Source organism: Petromyzon marinus, assembly GCF_048934315.1.
Source record: "Petromyzon marinus isolate PM22_M1 ecotype Great Lakes invasive population chromosome 80 unlocalized genomic scaffold, UKy_Petmar_22M1.pri1.0 chr80_unloc.3, whole genome shotgun sequence".
NCBI lineage: Eukaryota > Metazoa > Chordata > Hyperoartia > Petromyzontiformes > Petromyzontidae > Petromyzon > Petromyzon marinus.
This window is the reverse complement of record NW_027422631.1, coordinates 357,130-379,810: the sequence shown is the minus strand read 5'-3', so window position 1 is coordinate 379,810 and position 22,681 is coordinate 357,130. Positions and strand designations below refer to the sequence as shown.

Genomic DNA, 22,681 nt, shown 5'->3' with positions numbered 1-22,681 from the left:
AAATTACTTCAGTTGAGGTAACTTTTCCTGAGGTGAAGTAACTTTACCTCAGGTAGAGGTAACATTACCCCACGTTAGTTCAATTTACCTCAGGTGAGATAACTTTACCTCAGGTGAGGTAACTTTACCTCAAGTGAGGTAACATTACGTTAGGTAGAGGTAACTTTACCTCAGGTGAGATAACTTTACCTCAGGTGAGGTAACATTACCTCACTGAGGGTAAGGTAATCAGAATGTGATGCAATCCGAATAAAATCACGTTATATTATAAGGTAATCTTCACCGCGACATTCTCATTCAGTGCAAAGTAAATATTGTACAATTAATTAGTCGCTCGTGTCAACACTGTACCAGATGTGGAGCTGTAATCGTAACGTGAAGTCGTCTCGTAGCGTAAATCTTACACGATTTTAAATACGGACTGCAATGTAACCCCCGTGTAATGTAACCCTTATAATAGTCACCGTGTAATGTAATCAAAATGTAATCCTTCAGATAAGGTAACATTACCTCAGGTGATGTAACTTGTAATCCCCGTATGTCATGTGAATGTAATATCCGTGTAACGCAACCCAAATGTAATTCCCGTGTAATGCAATCCCCATATAATGTAATCCCCGTGTAATGTAATCCCCGTGTAATGTAATCCCCGTGTAATGTAATCCCCGTGCAATGTAATCCCCGTGTAATGCAATGCCCGTGTGATGTAATCCCATTGTAATGTAATCCCCGTGTAATGTAATCGGCGTGCAATGTAATCCCCGTGTAATGTAATCCCGTGTAATGTAATCCCCGTGTAATGTAACGTCCTTGCCTCTGTGTGAGCTGACGCCATTGACGCGGCTTCTCCCTTCCTTGGCTCGGCGCGGGAAAATTCGAATGGGGGAGTGGGGGGTGGAGGTGGGGGGAGTGGGGGTGGGGTGGGGGGTGGGGGGGTGAAGGTGAGGAGGGGTGGGGGAGTTTAGGGAGTGGGGGTCGAGAGGAGTGTGGGGGGGTGGGGGTTGTGGGGGGTGAGGGAGACGTATGACGTCATCGCGCTTTGATCCCAACAGACTCCGAGGGGGGAGATGCGATACGGGTGACGTCACCACACAATGATGTAATCAGATTTTTTTTAAAAATAAATCTGAATCTTTATGGTGTAGGGGGTATCCGATAAGCTATGAAGCTCTTTGTGTCACAGATATTCAGTAAGGGGCACAATCTGGCTGTCCGCCTGATGATGCTGGTTGTGATTACTGGCGAAACGTCTTACTCAGATTTATAAATGTTGTGGATTTGCTCTCCAACACACAACCGGTGTAGTGCTACATTATACACTACACTATACACTACACTATACACTACACTATACGCTGCACTATACACTACACTATACACTACACTATACACTGCACTACTATACACTACACTATACACTACACTACTATACACTACACTATACACTACACTATACACTGCACTATACACTACACTACTATACACTACACTATACACTACTATACACTACACTACTATACACTACACTATACACTACACTATACACTACACTACTATACACTACACTACACACTATACACTACACTATACACTACACTATACACTACACTATACACTACAATATGCACTACACTATACACTAGTGCTGTACTAAATCACGAGTTGGCACGTTCTGTTCACGTGACAAACCCTCTTGCTAATTGGCTGTGTCGGGTGGTGTCGGTTTTAACGACACAACATTTATATTGACGCGACGCAACGCTAGAAAAAAACAAACCTCTAATTATGGATCCTCAATCTGAATAAAAACCTCCAACGACAAAAACAAAATCTCAAATCGATTAATTAATTTCACGGTGACCTCCTTTGTCAGGACCGAAAATATAAGAAGAGGTTTTCCCCTTTTTTCTGGCAACAAAACAGCTGCGTTAAGATGTTAAAACACCAAACTTAAACCTTTTACAAGGATTCATACTCTTTGGTTTAAAGCTTTCGTGACTGCACGGATTTATATTCTTGGTTCTTTCGGTAAAGTCACCACCACGTAGAAGGGAAACAATAAAATAATAAAAATATAAAAACAAAATTCTCACGACGTTTCGACTGCAACACAAAGCAGCAATCATCGTCAGGTGAGAATTTTATTGTTTTATATTTTTATTATTTTATTGTTTCCCTTCTACGTGGTGACTTTACCGAAAGAACCAAGAATAAGGATTCATACTATTTGGTTTTTTCGGTAAAGTAACGAAGGTAAAAAATAAAACAAAACAACTAAATTAAATCACGACGTTTCGGGGCAACACAAGCTTCCTTCATCAGGTGTAAAAAAGGCGCACAGCAAAATTACTGTAGAGTCATTTTGCTGTGCCCCTTGTGATGTAATATAACGTTAGGTAGAGGTAATCTTACCTCAGGCGAGGTAATTTTACCTCAGATGAGGTAACTTTACCTCAGATGAGGTAACTTTACCTCAGGTAGAGGTAACATTACCTCAGATAGAGGTAACATTACCTCAGATAGAGGTAACTTTACCTCAGGTAGAGGTAACATTACCTCAGGTGAGGTAACTTTACCTCAGATAGAGGTAACTTTACCTCAGATAGAGGTAACTTTACCTCAGGTAGAGGTAACATTACCTCAGATAGAGGTAACTTTACCTCAGGAAGAGGTAACTTTACCTCAGGTGAGGTAACTTTACCTCAGGAAGAGGTAACTTTACCTCAGATAGAGGTAACATTACCTCAGGTAGAGGTAACATTATCTCAGATAGAGGTAACTTTACCTCAGGAAGAGGTAACTTTACCTCAGGTGAGGTAACTTTACCTCAGGAAGAGGTAACTTTACCTCAGATAGAGGTAACATTACCTCAGATAGAGGTAAAGTTACCTCAGATAGAGGTAACTTTACCTCAGGTAGAGGTAACATTACCTCAGGTAGAGGTAACATTACCTCAGATAGAGGTAACTTTACCTCAGGTGAGGTAACTTTACCTCAGGAAGAGGTAACTTTACCCCAGATAGAGGTAACTTTACCTCAGATAGAGGTAACGTTGTGTCAAAGTAACCCTCACGTAGTGCAGGCCGCGTGCCACTGTAATCGTTAAACACAACGCTCGCGTGACGTCACCACCTCACTTCACGCGGCAGCCTCGAAGTGCACCCAGCCTGGCACAGGCGCCGGGTGGACGTCACCGTCACTGAGTGGCCAATGGCGGCGGTTGGTGGTGGTGGGGGGGAGTGGGGGGTGGGGGGAGGGGGCATCGGGGGTGGGGGTGAGTGGGGGGTAACGGGGGAGTGGGGGGGGGCATCGCGGGTGGGAGGGGTGGGGGGTAACGGGGGAGTGGGGGGGGCGAGACGCGTGACGTCACCACGCAGTGACGTCATCAGAGTTTTTAAGTTTATTTTTTTTATTCTGGAGGAGGAATCCGATGAGCTGTGAAGCTCTTTATTATCCACAGACGTCCACAGTAGGTGCACGGGGTCAGAACGCCACAACAACAAACACAATACAATAAACACCATGGGAGTGCAGAGTATAGGAAAGGTAGGCACGTGACCAACACAACTCTGTAGGGGCGTGTGAAGTGAAGTCTGTAGGAGCGTGTGAAGTGAAGTCTGTAGGGGCGTGTGAAGTGAAGTCTGTAGGACAGTGTGATGTGTAAGTTTGTTGGGTCATAGTTTTACCATCCTTGACGTGCAGGGATGACGACTAGGATTGGTGTTGTTAGGATCAGCGGCGAGCAGTTGTGACCAGGTGCTGCTGTGTGTAACGATTACAGATGACAGTGAGGGGGAAAAAAGCATTTGATCCCCTGCTGATTTTGTACGTTTGCCCACTGACAAAAGAAATGATCAGTCTATAATTTTAACGGTAGGTTTATTTGAACAGCGAGAGACAGAATAACAACAAGAAAATCCAGAAAAACGCGAGTTTAAGAGCCGGGAGCCAACAACAGCTTGGGGCTCGCAATGGCTACAGCGACTATTGGAACGGTCGATGCGGCCTCAGCGTTGAACAGCAGGAGACAACGGGTACAGTCTGGTTCCGCTACAACGCCGCGTGTTAGTTCTAACGACGCCAACTGGACGACGTAACGCCGTGAATGTATCGTAAGGGGACACACGCCGTCCGTAACGAGGACGCGGATTGGATGCGACGCGACCGAGCGAACGGAACTACGTCTCAACGCGAGTAGGAGTAAGCGGTTCTACGTGCGGCTGCCCTCGGCGTAGCGGCGTCGCAACGAAGAGGAGGCGTTGGGATGCTGCTGGATGCTTCTAGACGCTACCCACGCGCCTCGGTCTTAGTCCCGCCTCTGTCTTGCCCATCATCTCGCGTGTTATCGCGGACCACGCTTCACCCCCCCCACCCCCCCTATAGTTTATATTATTTCTCCACAACGCGGTTGTTCTTCAGGAACGCAACAACCACCGCCGCGTTGCGGGAGAACGACGGACCGTGAACGCGCTTCGACGATTCGCGGCAACGCGACGGCAACACAAAGCGCCACGCGCGGTCTCTCGCGACCGGCGGTATCTGCGACGAAGGTTTTTGTCGTCGTTGCCGCCGGGTTAGATGGCATTGGATCACAATCCTGGCACGTCGCCCGATGAAGCCGGTCGCCGGTGTTTGTAATCGCCGGCGAAACGTCACCGGTACTCGAATTGTAAACGCTGTGGTGGGTTCACTCTCCCCGACACGCAAGCGCCGTGTGTGCTGAAGTCGGTAACCAATTGGCACGTTTCGTTTACGTGACAAACCCTGACTGGCCATGTCAGGCGATGGTGGTGGGTGATGGTGGGTTAACGACACAATACCCTTTGGTTCTATTCGGTAAAGTCACGTAGGTAAAAAAAAAAACCAAAAATCACGACGTTTCGGCCACAACACAAGTGGCCTTCATCAGGTGAAGGGACCAACCTGTCCAAGAAGACAGCGTTGGAGTGAAAAAAGTCAAGCACAGGTCGCCTCCTTTAAGCTGTGAGTGGGTAAACAGAAAAAACGCCTTGACAAAGGAATTATCATAAAATGTAAAGCTGTGCAAGCTCGCAAATAGCATCAAAAATACATTAGCACCACCGTGAGAGTTTGGGATGCCGCTAATTGAATGAACATACTGTACCATTAAAAATTCCTTTAACGTTTGGTTCGATTTAGAACATCTTTCCAATGGTTGCTTAATTTGAAGCCATTTTCTCGGTTGAAATTGTGTCTGTGTTTGTAAATCTGAATTGCCTCGTGAAAAAATATCTGATAGAAACCCGTGGGTTTAAATAGAACCTTGGTATCGGAGAAGACTATATCGTGATCACCCACAGCGTTGTAACAGTGATCAGCCATGGCAGAAGAATTCGTTCTGCCGTGTTTCAAATCTGATTTGTGCTCGCGAATTCGGTCAGAGACATGTCGTTTCGTCTCCCCGATATAGCAGTCACCACAGGTGCAGATCAATTTGTAAACTCCGGGGTACTGTAAGTCAGGAATGACATCCTTCACGAAAGGGATCAGGTCACGGATTTTGTGTACTGTATTGAACCGGACCAGGATCTTGTGTTTGTTTAGAATTTTGGAGATCTTTTTACTAACGCCTGCTTTATATGGTAGTGTGATGGTTTTGATCGGAGTATCAAGTGGTTGTTTCTGTATGGAGGGAGAAACAGCTTGGCGGATGGTACGGTCAGAGTATCCATTCCTTTTGAGGGTCAGATGTACATGTTTTAATTCACTGGTCAAGTGGTGTTGGTCCGAAATGCAATGAGCCCTGTGGTATAACGTTTTGATGAAATAATTATTTTGCGTCGGGTGGTGGTGGGAATCACATATCTCTTCCCTGTGGAAGAGATATGTGGATGACACTTTCGTCATTTGGCCACATGGCCTCCCAGCTTTGAACCTTTTCCTAGACCACATCAATTCCAGACACCCCGCCATCAAATTCACCATGGAAGTGAAGAAAGATGGCAAGCTGCCATTCTTGGATGTTCTGTTTGAGAGGAGACCTGATGGCTCATTGGGACATTCTGTCTACAGGAAACCCACCCACACAGATTCCTACTTGAAACCTGATTCCCACCACCACCCGACACAAAATAATTATCTCATCAAAACGTTATACCACAGGGCTCATTGAATTTCGGACCAACACCACTTGACCAGTGAATTAAAACATGTACATCTGACCCTCAAAAGGAATGGATACTCTGACCGTACCATCCGCCAAGCTGTTTCTCCCTCCATACAGAAACAACCACTTGATACTCCGATCAAAACCATCACACTACCATATATAGCAGGCGTTAGTAAAAAGATCTCCAAAATTCTAAACAAACACAAGATCCTGGTCCGGTTCAATACAGTACACAAAATCCGTGACCTGATCCCTTCCGTGAAGGATGTCATTCCTGACTTACAGTACCCTGGAGTTTACAAATTGATCTGCACCTGTGGTGACTGCTATATCGGGGAAACGAAACGACATGTCTCTGACCGAATTCGCGAGCCCAAATCAGATTTGAAACATGGCAGAACGAATTTTTCTGGCGTGGCTGATCACTGTTACAACGCTGTGGGTGATCACGATATAGTTTTCTCCGATACCAAGGTTCTATGTAAACCCACGGGTTTCTATCAGAGATTTGTTCACGAGGCAATTCAGATTAACAAACACAGTCACAATTTCAACCGAGAAGATGGCTTCAAATTAAGCAACCATTGGAAAGATGTTCCAAATCGAACAAAACGTTAAAGGAATTTTTAATGGTACAGTATGTTCATTCAATTAGTGGCATCCCAAACTCTCACGGTGGTGCTACTGTATTTTTGATGCTATTTGCGAGCTTGCACAGCTTTACATTTTATGATAATTCCTTTGTCAAAGCGTTTTTTCTGTTTACCCATTCACAGCTTAAAGGAGGCGACCTGCGCTTGACTTTTTCACTCCAACGCTGTCCTCTGGACAGGTTGGTCCCTTCACCTGATGAAGGCCACTTGTGTTGTGGCCGAAACGTCGTGATTTTTGTTTATTTATTTTTTACCTACGTTACTTTACCGAATAGAACCAAAGAGTATGGATCCTTGCAGTCACGAAAGCTTCAAATCTAGAATTAACGACACAATGTTTATGTTTACGAGATCTCGAACCCAATAACAACAAAGACCAAACCTTTGTCACGGAAAAGTGTCACCACAGAGCAAGTCGCTCCCACCTCCTGGAGACACTGACACAGAGCAAGTCGCTGGGACCTCCTGGAGACACCGGCACGGGCTGTGTGAGCTGGGCTGCCTTCACAACCAACGAGACGCCGGCGCTGCCAACTGGGACCAAGACGTCAGCGCTGCCTCCACCGGTCCGGTGAGGTCATTCTCAACAGCAGGTTTTTGTTTTTTTACTTCACTTTACTTTTCCAGGTAAGGCCTCCACTGAGCTGTGTGGTAGCGACCTGCCTATCACAAATGACGGCGGCGCACCGAAATGGCTTGTCACGTGACATTTACAGCAGCCAAATACTCTGAACGCATGTTGAGATGTTAACCACCTCTCCTGGTATACAGGAGATCGTTGGTTCGATTCCGACCCTGATGCCTGCTGTATATTTTGAGTTTGCGCGTCTCTCTCTCTCTCCCTGTGATCGTGTGGATTTTTCTCCAGGTCCTCCGGATTTTCCCTCGACATTTACAATCGAGATCACGCAATCAGAGTATCTGGTCGCAATCAATGTCCACACAATGATGAGCCACTTCGCTGAGCTTTCATTTGTGATGGCCAGGTGGTAGCGTCTGATAAAAGAGCCACTACGTATCCAGTTGGACCTTACTTGGTAAAATCCCAAGATTATTTTTGTTAGTTTAAGTATGTATATATATAATTTTAAACAGAATCACAAACTAACGCTCAACTTTCTTAACCGTGTAAGAGTCAACGCGCGCCACCACCGTGCGACGACACGCGAGCAACCGGGACGATGCAGAGAATCTCTCAACACTTTCACTCGTCCGAGACATCCGCAGAGTTACAGGGTGGGTGTCACCATTCACCACAGAATCCCACGAATTGAGCGAGCGGCTGCTGCTGTTGTTGTTATCAAGACGTCGTTGCTCACCGCAGAGAAGCGTAGCGACACGACCGCCGCCACTCTGCGCTAGCCGGCGCCAAAACTGTGCCACGCTCCCTGCCCCGCGTGGCCCTGTGGGAGCCTCGCTACCGATAAAGTTACTTTAGTTCTCACTGCGTTTCGTTGTTCCGACGACGACGTTCACGCACTGCGAGCGGCGTCGTCGCAACGGCAAAGGGCGAAGTTCACGCCGGGAACATTTTCAACGGGGGAGGCAGCAGCAACAACACGCAGGGCGATCCAAGTGCAGATGCCCCACTCATGCCTACACCCCCCCAAACGCCATCTCAGAATATTTTTTTTCAGACCGCAGGAATCCGATGAGCTGTGAAGCTCTTCTCCGCAGATCTCCAGCCGTTCCACAGATGTCCTCTCCTACCAACCCCCCACCCCCCCACCTCCTCCCCGTAGCTTTCCTCTCAGCAGCAAAGTGAATATCGCGCGAGCGATGGCTCGGGGCTACGGGACTGAGTGCACGGAGATTCGTGAGCGGACGCCGCCTTCGTCATCGGCCGCGGTTCGGCCTACCGCTGGATGGGTACGCACTGTACGTACTGTACGTACGTCGCACGGGGCAGGGCTACGAGACGGCACGCGGTGCTCACGGAGACCGGCGGGAGACGTGCAGACTGGGGTATCTGTAGGTGGATCGCCCTGCGGTGCCCCCCTCTAGGGTAACAACAGTGCAGCTCTGCACGGGGGACTCTGCACACTCACACACACAGGGACCCCCAGGTGGTGGGGGTGGAGGTGGGGGACGTGCAGTGGTTGGTACCGAGAACTCCGCACTTGCAATCGAGGGGTGGCCGGGTCGGTTTAATCTCCCGCCCCCCACAGGGTGTGAGGCAGGTGTAGGAGGATTCCGTAGGTTTCCGTGTTCACATTCAAAATCAGTTTCAAGAGTGGCACAGCCTCGGCTAATCACGTGGCCTGTTGTTGGAAACTAATTCACAGCTCGGCGTTGTGCGCTTTGTGCTCAGGATGGCTGACTTTTCTGTTTCCACGTGGATGAGAAAATGCATTCTGGCCGGTGTGTGTTCTCTGGTGGCTGTGAAGAGTTGATGGCCGTGCAAACGCCTTCTCACTCACGGTGCATTTGAACGGCTTCTCTCCCGTGTGTGTTCTCTGATGGCTGTGAAGACTGGATGGGTCTGCAAACGCTTTCTCACACACGGTGCACTTGAACGGCTTCTCTCCCGTGTGTGTTCTCTGGTGGCTGTGAAGAGTTGATGGCCGTGCAAACGCCTTCTCACACACGGTGCACTTGAACGGCTTCTCTCCCGTGTGTGTTCTCTGGTGGCTGTGAAGAGTTGATAGCCGTGCAAACGCCTTCTCACACACGGTGCACTTGAACGGCTTCTCTCCCGTGTGTGTTCTCTGGTGGCTGTGAAGATGTGGTAGTTGTGCAAACGCCTTCTCACACACGGTGCACTTGAACGGCTTCTCTCCCGTGTGTGTTCTCTGGTGCCTGTGAAGATCTGGTAGTTGTGCAAACGCCTTCTCACACACGGTGCACTTGAACGGCTTCTCTCCCGTGTGTGTTCTCTGGTGCCTGTGAAGAGTTGATGGGTCTGCAAACGCCTTCTCACACACGGTGCACTTGAACGGCTTCTCTCCCGTGTGTGTTCTCTGGTGCCTGTGAAGATCTGGTAGTTGTGCAAACGCCTTCTCACACACGGTGCACTTGAACGGTTTCTCTCCCGTGTGTGTTCTCTGGTGTATCTTCAAGCTACTCTTGCGGTCTGTGCTGTATGGACATTGGTCACACTGATGACTTTTGTTACTGGGCTTAGGGGCGTGTCTTTTCTGCACGTGATGCTCTAGACTAGAGCGGCAGATGAACTGACGGTTGCAGGCAGGACACGGCAGCCTTGTGACCTCCACACCCACTCCACCTGCGTCATCCCAGAGGCACAAGACGCACACACCAACACCTAGACATGAACACTCTTGAACACGTGTGTGTGTGTGTATATATAAAGGTAAAGGTCCCCAACAGCCATATCAGACTGTTGGGCAAGTGCTGTTTGCGAGTACCTATGAAGGCCGGCATGGCACAAGAGGGAGTAGGTGGCCAACACCAGGCCCGGCCGCTTTTGTCTCTCCAGTGGCGATGTTTCCACGTTTAAGCTAGGTATTCATTTGAGGCTGAGTCAACCTAGGGGAGGCCTAAACATTCACCACTGACTTTGACCGTGAGTGGGAATCGAACTCAGGTGGCCGGGTTCGTAGTGCAGTGGGCTCCATTCTATATACACACACAGAGACAAAGAACCCCCGTCTAGCCTGTATACACTTTTGGGACAAGTGTTGTTATCGGGCACCGATGAAGGCCAGCACGGCACACGAGTGGGAGGGTGGCCAGCACCACACATGGCCGCCTTTGTCTTCTCAGTGGCGATGTTTACTACTACACACCACACCAGTTACTAACTTGCACCTTATCAGTGTGGGTGGTGCCTATAATCTCTGGTGAGCAGTGGCTATCATCTCTGGTGAGTGGTGGCTATAGTCTGGTGAGCAGTGGCTATCATCTCTGGCGAGTGATGGCTATCATCTCTGGTGAGCGTTGGCTATCATCTCTGGTGATTGGTGGCTATCGTCTCTGGTGAGTGGTGGCTATCATCCCTGGTGAGTGGTGACTATCATCTCTGGTGAGTGGTGGCTATCATTGCTGGTGAGTGGTGGCTATCATCTCTGTTGAGTGGTGGCTATTATCTCTGGTGAGTGGTGGCTATCATCTCTGGTGAGTGGTGGCTATCACCTCTGGTGAGTGGTGGCTATCATTGCTGGTGAGTGGTGGCTATCATCTCTGGTGAGCGGTGGCTATCATCTCTGGTGAGTGGTGGCTATCACCTCTGGTGAGTGGTGGCTATCATTGCTGGTGAGTGGTGGCTATCATCTCTGGTGAGTGGTGGCTATCATCTCTGGTGAGTGGTGGCTATCATCTCTGGTGAGCAGGGGCTATCATCTCTGGTGAGTGGTGGCTATCATCTCTGGTGAGTGGTAGCTATCATCTCTGGAGAGTGGTGGCTATCATCTCTGGTGAGTGGTGGCTATCATGTCTGGTGAGTGGTGGCTATCATATCTGGTGAGTGGTGGCTATCATCTCTGATGAGTGGTGGCTATCAGCTCTGGTGAGGTGGCTATTATTTCTGGTGAGTGGTGGCTATCATCTCTGGTGAGTGGTGGCTATCATCTCTGGTGAGTGGTGGCTATCATCTCTGGTGAGTGGTGGCTATCATCTTTGGTGAGTGGTGGTTATCATCTCTGGTGAGTGGCGGCTATCATCTCTGTTGAGTGGTGGCTATCATCTCTGGTGAGTGATGGCTATCATCTATGGTGTGTGGTGGCTATCATCTCTGCTGAGCGGTGGCTATCATCTCTGGTGAGTGGTTGCTGTCATTTCTGGTGAGCAGAAGCTATCATCTCTGGTAAGTGGTGGCTATCATTGCTGGTGAGTGGTGGCTATCATCTCTGGTGAGTGGTGGCTATCATCTCCGGTGAGTGGTGGCTATCATCTCTGGTGAGTGGTGGCTATCATCTCTGGTGAGCGGTAGCTATCATCTCTGGTGAGTGGTGGCTATCATTGCTGGTGAGTGGTGGCTATCATCTCTGGTGAGTGGTGGCTATCATCTCTGGTGAGTGGTGGCTATCATTGCTGGTGAGTGGTGGCTATCATCTCTGGTGAGCGGTGGCTATCATCTCTGGTGAGTGGTGGCTATCACCTCTGGTGAGTGGTGGCTATCATCTCTGGTGAGTGGTGGCTATCATCTCTGGTGAGTGGTGGCTATCATCTCTGGTGAGCGGTAGCTATCATCTCTGGTGAGTGGTGGCTATCATTGCTGGTGAGTGGTGGCTATCATCTCTGGTGAGTGGTGGCTATCACCTCTGGTGAGTGGTGGCTATCATTGCTGGTGAGTGGTGGCTATCATCTCTGGTGAGCGGTGGCTATCATCTCTGGTGAGTGGTGGCTATCACCTCTGGTGAGTGGTGGCTATCATCTCTGGTGAGGTGGCTATTATTTCTGGTGAGTGGTGGCTATCATCTCTGGTGAGTGGTGGCTATCATCTCTGGTGAGTGGTGGCTATCATCTCTGGTGAGTGGTGGCTATCATCTCTGGTGAGTGGTGGTTATCATCTCTGGTGAGTGGTGGCTATCATCTCTGGTGAGTGGTGGCTATCATCTCTGGTGAGTGATGGCTATCATCTATGGTGTGTGGTGGCTATCATCTCTGCTGAGCGTTGGCTATCATCTCTGGTGAGTGGTTGCTGTCATCTCTGGTGAGCGGAAGCTATCATCTCTGGTGAGTGGTGGCTATCATTGCTGGTGAGTGGTGGCTATCATCTCTGGTGAGTGGTGGCTATCATCTCCGGTGAGTGGTGGCTATCATCTCTGGTGAGTGGTGGCTATCATCTCTGGTGAGCGGTAGCTATCATCTCTGGTGAGTGGTGGCTATCATTGCTGGTGAGTGGTGGCTATCATCTCTGGTGAGTGGTGGCTATCATCTCTGGTGAGTGGTGGCTATCATCTCTGGTGAGTGGTGGCTATCATCTCTGGTGAGTGGTGGCTATAGTCTGGTGAGTGGTGGCTATAGTCTGGTGAGCAGTGGTGAGTCTCTGGTGAGCGGTGCTCACAGTGTTCCTCGCTTGGTGGAGGCTGCACGGGCTGCAGGTCTCTGGCGGTGGCCCTGGGAGCCAACTCGCTGCTGCTGCTGCGTCGCGAGGGCCCGGCCTCGCAGGCGATGCCCAGCTCCTGGGCGAACTCCTCGCCGTACCAGACCAGCAGCTCAGAGCCGGGCCCCACGGCACGGAACGTGCGGTAGTAAATCTGCCCCCGGTGCTGGAAGGCCACCAGGTTCTGCTCCTGCTCATTCCTCGCGCAGTTGACGAACCTGCGGGGGCAGACGCGGGGGGCGGGGTGGGGCCGTTAGCGAGCGCCTATTAAGGGCCGGCACTGGGCGCTACGTGGGGGTGGTGGGGCTGGAACCACGCTCAGTACCGGGTGCTCATTTGATGCAGAGTCGACCAAGGGGAGGCCCAGGGTCTCTGGGTGCAGTGGTTCTGGTCTCTGTGTGTGGTGGTTCTGGTCTCTGTGTGTGGTGGTTCTGGTCTCTGTGTGTCGTGGTTCAGGTCTCTATGTGTAGTGGTTCTGGTCTCTGTGTGTACTGGTTCTGGTCTGTGTGTAGTAGTTCTGGTCTCTGTAGTGGTTCTGGTCTCTGTGTGTGGTGGTTCTGGTCTCTGTGTGTGGTGGTTCTGGTCTCTGTATAGTGGTTCTGGTCTCTGTGTCGTGGTTCTGGTCTCTGTGTGGTGGTTCTGGTCTCTGTAGTGGTTCTGGTTTCTGTATGTAGTAGTGCTGGTCTCTGTGTGTAGTGGTTCTGGTCTCTGTGTGTCGTGGTTCTGGTCTATGTGTAGTGGTTCTGGTCTCTGTGTGTGGTGGTTCTGGTCTCTGTGTGTAGTGGTTCTGGTCTCTGTGTGGTGGTTCTGGTCTCTGTTTGGTGGTTCTGGTCTCTGTAGTGGTTCTGGTCTCTGTGTGGAGTGGTTCTGGTCTCTCTGTGTAGTGGTCCTTAAGACACGAATCACCTCATCCAATTTGATTTTGATTCATCCTGAGCATCAACATATTCACGATCCTTTTTGTTTTTGTAAATCTGAAACACACACGCACACGAGCAGATCCACGGATAATTCATGTGAGTTGGACCGTAACTTGAACTTCTTTCGTACCGGACGTAGCCAACCGTGCTGATCGGAGGTGCGGGGGGAAGGACAACAAACTAAACACTAAGAGCAGTTCTAAAGAAATGAATTTTAAACGAGATCAGCGGCGAGGTGTCGTGGTTTATTTTTGCGTAAGGAGCGCGTGAGATGGAACCACGCGTCTGTGGTTCCTCCTCGCGCATCGAAGTTGTTCTGTCCTTGCGAGCGAGCGGCTGCTGTGGGTTACAAGTTGAACTCATAATGACGTTAAATTTTGGGTCTCTCTATGAATCTGTGGGTCTCTGTGTGAGTCTCTGGGTCTCTGTGCGAGACTTTGAGTCTCTGTGAAAGTCTCTGGGTCTCTCTGTGCCAGTCTCTGGGTCTCTGTGTGAGTCTCTGGGTCTCTGTGCGAGACTTTGGGTCTCTGTGCGAGTCTCTAGGTCTCTGTGCAAGCCTCTAGGGCTCTGTGCGAGACTTTGGGTCCCTGTGCGAGTCTCTAGGTCTCCGTGCGAGTCTCTGGGTCTCTTCTGTGTGAGTCTGTGGGTGACTGTGTGAAGCTATGGGTTTCTCTGTATCTCCCTCACGAGCCTCCTCTCCACACACACGACGTCGATGATGATGTAGGAATAGGAGAAGGCTGCAGCAGTGGCAGTGGCAGCAGCATCAGCAGCAGCTCACCAGCCAGCAGTACTCGCTCACGGGGTTCTCCTCAGACACCTCTCCCTGGTAGGGCCCAAACATCACCCCCTTGGGCAGCTTCTTCCTGTTGCTCCACACCCCGAGGCCGGCGCCGGCGATGGAGGAGGCGCCGACGGTGAGGCCCTGGGGCAGGCTGAGCCGGGCCCTGTCGGCCACTCCCGGGGCCACGGCCGCGTCCGCGATGAACTCTGGCGGGCCGTGCACGGAGCACTCCCCCAGGTAGAAATCCCTGCACAGCTCGCAGACTGAGAGCCACAGCAGCAGCAGCAGCAGGAGGGGGGCGAATCGCAGTAGCAGCAGCAGCAGTGGCACTGTGAGAGAGTGAGAGGGTGAGGAGCGCTCCAGACAGATGCCTCCATCCCTCCCTCTCTGCATGGTGAACTTATTTAGCTCGCTCATCGGAGATGTATCCCCTGTAACCCTCCCTGCATCCCTCCCCTCCCTACCTGCCAGCATCCCTGAGCGAGGAAGCAAAAGAGAGAGAGGTGAGTGAGAGTGCAAGAAAGGGAGCGTGTGAGAAGGAGGGCGAGGGGGAGAGAGTGAGAGGGAGCAGGTGGAATATATGGAGTGAGAGCGCGGGAGCAATAGAGGGAGATAGGTGAGAGTGTGAGAAAGTGAGAGTGTAACAAAGTGAGAGAGATAGGTGAGAGTGTGAGACAGTGAGACTGTAACAAAGCGAGAGAGATAGGTGAGAGTTTGAGTAAGTGGCAGTGAGTGAGGGAGAGAGTGAGAAAGTGACAGTGAGAGAGAGAGTGAGAGAGTGACAGTGAGAGAGAGTGAGAGAGAGTGACAGTGAGAGAGAGAGAGTGACAGTGAGAGAGAGTGTGAGAAAGTGAGAGATAGGTGAGAGTGTGAGTAAGTGAGAGTGTGAGAGAGAGTGACAGAGAGTGAGAAAGTAACAGAGTGAGAGTGAGAAAGAGAGAGGTAGAGGGAGCAGGGGTCTCACAGAAGAAGTCGTCGTCCTGGGGCTCCTCCACCTCTGTGTAGACTTTCCTCTCGCGCTGCCGCAGGCCGTAGCGAGAGCGAGCGCTGAGCGACACCGCCGCAGCCTGGGCGGAGGAGGCCGGCGGCACGGAGGAGCCTGCGGGCAAACGCGGCGAGATGTTGAACACCTCTCCCGGTGTACGGGAGGTCGTGGGTTCCATCCCGACCCTGACGACCCATGCTATATGTTTGGAGTCTGCGTGTTGTACCTCCACGTGGTTGCGTGGATTTTTCCCCGGGTCCTCCGGTTTTCCCCTCGACGTTCAGAATCGACGTCACGCGTTGAGGGTAATTTGGCCGCTATAAATGTCCACGTGATGACGATGGTGAAAAGTCAACTACTTTGAGCTATCATTTGTGATAGCCAGGACGCTTCTGAAAAAACAGCTACACAGCTCAGTGGGGCTCACCCTGGTAAAATAAACATTGTTTGGTTCATAGGCTGCATCAGTACCAGCAGCAGCACTGACGGGAGCACATGTAGCAGTAGCATCAACAGCAGTGGCGACTTCCATCAGCAGCAGCAGAAGATTGCCGAGTTCCGGTGGGAATAGAGGGGAGCGTGGAGTTCCGGTGAGAACAGAGGGGAGTGTGGAGTTCCGGTGAGAATAGAGGGGAGTATGGAGTTCCGGTGAGAATAGAGGGGAGTGTGGAGTTCCGGTGAGAATAGAGGGGAGTGTGGAGTTCCGGTGAGAATAGAGGGGAGCGTGGAGTTGCGGTGGGAATAGAGGGGAGCGTGGAGTTCCGGTGAGAATAGAGGGGGAGCGTGGAGTTGCGGTGTGAATAGAAATCACCGCTGCAGGCTACGCACCTCCACGTATCCTCTGGAGCACCACCCTCAGGGCCTCCTTGCAGGCGGTGGCTCTGCGCTCCAGCCTGAACATCGCCATCCTGGCCTTGTGCACCTCCCTCAGCTCAAATCCCCTGAACTCCTCCTCCTGCTGCTGCTCCTCCTCCATGCCCTGCAAGATGCTCCACACGTACTCCAGGGCTTCCGCTTTAGTCTGAGCGGAGGGGGCGGTGGGGTGAGGGGGCGGAAGGGGGTGCGGGGGGCAGAGTTGGTGCGGTGACCAGCGGTGGCTAGGAGATGTTAACTCCCTCGCCTGGTACGCAGGAGGTCGCGGGTTTGATCTCGACCCTGACACCTCATCGGATTCCTCCAGTACAATACAAATTCTAATTCTGATATTCTGATTCTGTATATCTGATTCCATACATCAAGCAGAACCATGCCGTCGTCATGCTGAACCTCGGTGGGTATGGCAGGCCAAGCCTCTTCTACGAAAAGTAAAAAGTAATAAAATACAAATTAAGATTCTTCCGCTGATCTGTGTTACGTCATTTCTGTACGACTCCAATAATTTTGATCGTCAAAATCGCCAAATTTGCGGAGATCCGCTGCTAATACAGGGAGACGAGAGGTGAGGCAGCGACGAGCTCAGCCTCCCCTCTGATTGCGCAACCCCTCAGAAACTGGATGGAGCGCGGGCAATAAGTGCGTGCCTGTTACCATCTCTCTGTAATGATTGGAATCATACAGAAATGACATTTATAACACAGATCAGTGGAATTTCTTTTTTACTTTTCGTAACAGCTATTTTCATTGGAGTATATGACAGGTGAGGCTCTAGCCTCGCCTGCCTCCCCTGACCGCACGTCCCTGGTATAGTAGTGTTTAGTAGTCCGTACGTATGTTGAATTTCTTTGGCACCGTACGTAGCCAACCTCGCTAATGGGAGGTGCGTGGGAAGGTCAACAAACTAAAGACAACAACAACAGCAGCTGTAACGAGAGGAGTGCCGTGCGCTGTGCACAGAGACCTTGCGCTTGCTGGGAGCTGCCCTCGCGTGCGACTCTCCCACGGTAGCCCAGCGTGAAGCAGCCCCCTTGCCTCCTCCTGCGTGAACACACGCACACACGTGTGAACACACGCACACACGTGTGAATACACACACGTGAACACACGCACGTGTGAACACACGCACACACGTGAAAACACGCACACACGTGAACACACGCACGTGAACACACGCACACACGTGTGAACACACGCACACACACGTGAACACACGCACGCACGTGTGAACCCACACACACATGAACACACGCACACAAGTGAACACACGCACACACGTGTCCATGTGTGTGAACACATGGATACCCGTTAACACACGCACACACGTGTGAACACACCCACGTGTGTATTTACGCATGCAGGCATTTACTCACTCACATATTTACAAATAAATTAATGATCTACCTTGTGCAGCCTTAACAGACTGTTATCACAGGACAGAACCAGGTTCCATGGGTTGGGGGTCTCTGTGTGAGTCTACAGGGGTCTCTGTGTGAGTCTACAGGGGGTCTCTTCGTGAGTCTTCAGGGGGCCTCTGCATGAGTCTACAGGGGTCTTTGTGTGAATCTACAGGGCGCTCTGTGTGAGTCTACAGGGGGCTCTGTGTGAGTCTACAGGGGGTCTCTGTGTGAGTCTACAGGGGGTCTCTGTGTGAGTCTACAGGGGGCCTCTGTGTGAGTCTACAGGGGTCCCTGTGTGAGTCTACAGGGGTCTCTGTGTGAGTTTACAGGGGTCTCTGTGTGAGTCTACAGGGGGTCTCTGTGTGAGTCTACACAGGTCTGTGTGAGTCTACAGGGGGTCTCTGTGTTAGTCTACACGGGTCTCTGTGTGAGTCTACAGGGGGTCTCTGTGTGAGTCTACAGGGGGTCTCTGTGCGAGTCTACAGGGGTCTCTGTGTGAGTTTACAGGGGTCTCTGTGTGAGTCTACAGGGGTCTCTGCGTGAGTCTACAGGGGGTCTCTGTGTGAGTCTACGGGGGGTCTCTGTGTGAGTCTACAGGGGTCTCTGTGTGAGTCTACAGGGGTCTCTGTGTGAGTCTACAGGGGGTCTCTGTGTGAGTCTACAGGGGGTCTCTGTGTGAGTCTACAGGGGGTCTCTGTGTGAGTCTACAGGGGGTCTCTGTGTGAGTCTACAGGGGGTCTCTGTGTGAGTTTACAGGGGTCTCTGTGTGAGTCTACAGGGGGTCTCTGTATGAGTCTACAGGGGGTCTCTGCGTGAGTCTACAGGGGTCTCTGTGTGAGTCTACAGGGGGTCTCTGTGTGAGTCTACAGGGGGTCTCTATATGAGTCTACAGGGAGTCTCTGTATGAGTCTACAGGGAGTCTTTGTATGAGTCTACAGGGGGTCTCTGTGTGAGTCTAAAGGGGGTCTCTGCGTGAGTCTACAGGGGTCTCTGTGTGAGTCTACAGGGGGTTTCTGCACGCTGTGCAAGCGCCCTTTTACGTTTGCCTCCTCCGCCTCTTCGTCCTCCGTGCACCGCCACCTCCTTCCTCTTCCTCCTCCTCGTCCATTCCTCGTCGGAGTCGCTCGACCGCCCGCACTCCGCTCCATTCCTCCTCGCTCTGCGCTTGCCGCGTGCGCGCATGAACTCGGGCTGGGCCGGGTTCATCCCTGCGCAAGGAGGCAGTCGGTCATTGTTATTTGGACGTATTGGCGGTACACCGGTGCAGCATAGCGACACACCGGTTCCTCGTAACACAGTCCTGACGATGTGATTATTATCGGAGAGTGTTTGTTTGTCGTGTTCGCCACAAGCACGCGTGGTTAATGCAGTAGCTTTGATTCCTTGCAAAAGGAATAATCTATTTGGTGTGTGGACATCTTAACGCCTCCCTCCTGTTTGATTGCCAGAAAGGGAAAAATCGATTTTTATTTTTCACACTTTGATACTCGCAAAAAGGTCCCGTCATGTAGCTGCTCATCCCGAGCTATCAATGCTCTCGATGCTGCATTGTCTTTGTACCGGTCGCCTTTTGGTGTTGTTCTCTGGTCTGACACTGGTGAGACTAGACCATGAAGAAGGCTGTCTCTGGGGTAGACCAATCAGTTTCAAAGACAACGATTAAATATTATCAGAGAGTGTTTGTTTGTCGTGTTCGCCACAAGTACGCGTGGTTAATGCGGTAACTTGATTCCTTGCAAAAGCTACAATCTATCTGGTGTTTGAACATCTTAACCGCCTCCTGTTTCATTCCCCTAAAGCGTAAAACCTATTCTTATTTTTCACAGTCCCGACGGCGTCGCTGTCGTCCCTTGAGTGAGCTGCAGGACTCTCCGTCAGAAGTTGCCCTCAGATTCAGCAGCCGCGTCCCCCATTCCGAACGTGCGGTGGCGACACCACGAGTCATATCGAGGAACCGTCCCACCGAGTCTCTAGGGGCACGAGGAGTCAAATCTTGCCGCTGGAGCACGGAGCAGCCGCTGGAGCACAGAGCAGCAGATCGTCATCACACTGGGCACGACTGGAGCACGGAGCAGCAGATCGTCATCAGACTGGGCGCCGCTGTACGTCAACAGACTGCGAAGCTTCGTGTTCAATTCTGCTCGTGTCACGTTCCGTCTTCCTGCCACTACGGCATCACGACAACTGATTTTGACGCACCACCACCACTACCACCACCAACCCGAAATATCCTTCTGTCCGGTGTCTCGAATCGCGAGGAAAAAAACGTAATTATTGCCAAAAATGTGCTGATTATTTTACACAGCGTAACGGTGTACCACCGCCACTACGTTCATCTATATAATGTGGCTGCTACAACAACACCAAGCAATACAGTAAACACGATAGGAGTGCAAAGTATAGGAAAGGTAAACAAATCACACACACACACAAAATAAACTATTTTTGTAAATGTTGTGGGTTTACTCTCCAACATTAGGAATCCGATGAGCTATGAAGCTCTTTTTCACAGATGTCCCATAGGGGGCACGGGGCCAGGAAAGTTACAACGACACAATACACAAACTAAATCTATTTTTACTTCACCAAGTGAAGTCCACTGAGCTATCGGCTTCTTCTTCAGAAGCCACCTGGCTGCCACAAATGACAGCTCAACCAAGTGGCTCACCACGTGGACATTTACAGCAGCAGCCAAATACGTTAAACGCGTGATGTTGATTCTACATTGTGGAGCAACAACCCAGAGGACAGGCATCGAACCCACGACCTCCTGTAGACCAGGCGAGGTAGTTAACATCTCACCGGGGAGAGACACACGCAGACTCCAGATATATGACAGCCATCGTCAGGGTCGGCATCAAACCCACGACATCCTGTATAACAGGCGAGGTAGTTAACATCTCACCAGGGAGAGACACACGCAGACTCCAGATATGTGACAGGCATCGTCAGGGTCGGCATCGAACCCACGACCTCCTGTATACCAGGCGAGGTAGTTAACATCTCATAGCCACCGTGGCGCCCCGTGCATGGCACTCTGCTACGACGTTCTGGTCTCATTATCATTATAATCACTACGACAATTAGTTTATTTGTGAAGAGGCTCGGGCCTGCCGTACCCACCGAGGTTCAGCATGACGGCGTGGTTCTGCTTGATGTTCCTGTAGCGCCGCTTCTCGCACTCGGCCAGGTCGCTCCACTCGGCCTTGGTGAAGAAGCCTCTGATGTCTCGGAAGTCGCCCATCTCCTGCTGCTGAGGCGCAGAGACACGGAGGGGACGAGACGCGGACGACGGTCAGACGCAGTCACGGAGAAGCAGTCACGGAGACGGAGTCACACGGATAGCGAGTCACGGAGATGGACTCACACGGATAGCGAGTCACGGAGATGGAGTCACACGGATAGCGAGTCACGGAGATGGCGTCACACGGATAGCGAGTCATGGAGATGGAGTCACACGGATAGCGAGTCACGGAGATGTAGTCACACGGATAGCGAGTCACAGGGATACGAGACAAAGATCCCCCGTGTGGCCTTAACAGACTGTCTGGGCAAGCGCTGTTAGCGAGCAGCGCCTATGAAGGCCGGAACAAAGCGCGAGGGGGTGGGTGGCCAGCACCACGCCCGGCCGCCTTTGTCTCCCCAGTGGCGATGTTCACACACCGCTACACAAGGTGCTCATTTGAGGCTGAGTCGACCTAGGGGACGAGGCCCAGGACCGGGTTAGAAGATCGTCGCCGGTGTTGGCCGAGCGCTGCGCTACGAAGCCGGCAGAGACCCGAGTTCCATTCCCGCTCACGGCCACCACCAACAGCGGTGACGACCATCTGAACCGGTCCTGGGACCTCGTCCCCTAGGTCGACTCGGCCTCAAATGAGCACCCGGTGTAGCGGTGTGTGAACATCGCCACTGGGGAGACAAAGGCGGCCGGGCGTGGTGCTGGCCACCCACCCCCTCGTGTGCCACAGTGCCGGTAGCCTAAATGGGTGCTGCTCACTAACAGCCTGTTAGAGGCTACACGGGGGATCTTTGTCTTTGTGGTAAAGTGTGAGGACTCCCCACCTCTACCATGACGTACTAGCTCCAGATAGAGGTAACTTTACCCCACGTTAGTTAAATTTACCTCAGATGCGGTAACTTTACCTCATGTGAGCTAACTTTACCTCATGTGAGCTAACTTTACCTCATGTGAGCTAACTTTACCTCAGGTGAGGTAACTTTACCACAAATGAGATTACTTTACCTCAAGTGAGGTAACATTACGTTAGGTAGAGGTAACTTTATCTCAGGTGAGGTAACTTTACCTCAGGCAGAGGTAACTTTACCTCAGGCCAGGTAACTTTACCTCAGGCAGAGGTAAAATTACCTCAGGTGAAGTAACATCTCAAGAGAGATAACTTTACCTCATGCGAGGTAACATTACCTTTGGTGAAGTAAAATTACTTCAGGTGAGGTAACTTTTCTTGAGGTGAAGTAACTTTACCTCAGGTAGAGGTAACATTACCCAACGTTAGTTAAATTTACCTCAGGTGAGATAACTTTACCTCAGGTGAGGTAACTTTACCTCAAATGAGATAACTTTACCTCAAGTGAGGTAACATTACGTTAGGTAGAGGTAACTTTACCTCAGGAGAGGTAACGTTACCTCAGGGGAGGTAACGTTACCTCAGGAGAGGTAACTTTACCTCAGGTAGAGGAAACTTTACCTCAGTTGAGATAACTTTACCTTAGGCGAGGTAAATTTACCTCAGATGAGATAACTTTACTTCAGGTAGAGGAAACATTACCTCAGGTGAAGTAGCTTTACCTCAAGTGATGTAATATAACGTTAAGTAGAGGTAACTTTACCTCAGGTGAGATAACTTTACCTCAGATGAGGTAACTTTACCTTAGGCGAGGTAAATTTACCTCAGGTAAAGTAACAGTATC

General features: G+C 50.8%; 1 protein-coding gene across 1 annotated transcript; it reads right to left on the bottom strand.

Moving 5' to 3' along the window:
- Positions 1–6,310: 6,310 nt before the first annotated feature.
- Positions 6,311–21,091, bottom strand: LOC142908345 (uncharacterized). Its single transcript, XM_076058910.1, has 9 exons — positions 20,876–21,091; positions 18,793–18,960; positions 17,317–17,393; positions 16,308–16,500; positions 15,459–15,593; positions 14,492–14,757; positions 13,697–13,764; positions 12,752–13,008; positions 6,311–10,087 (listed from the first exon to the last, which is right to left on the bottom strand). Exons 1-9 carry the CDS (start codon positions 20,994–20,996, stop codon positions 9,063–9,065), a joined length of 2,310 nt encoding a protein of 769 aa, XP_075915025.1. The 5' UTR covers positions 20,997–21,091; the 3' UTR covers positions 6,311–9,062.
- Between the last annotated feature and the right edge of the window lie 1,590 nt (positions 21,092–22,681).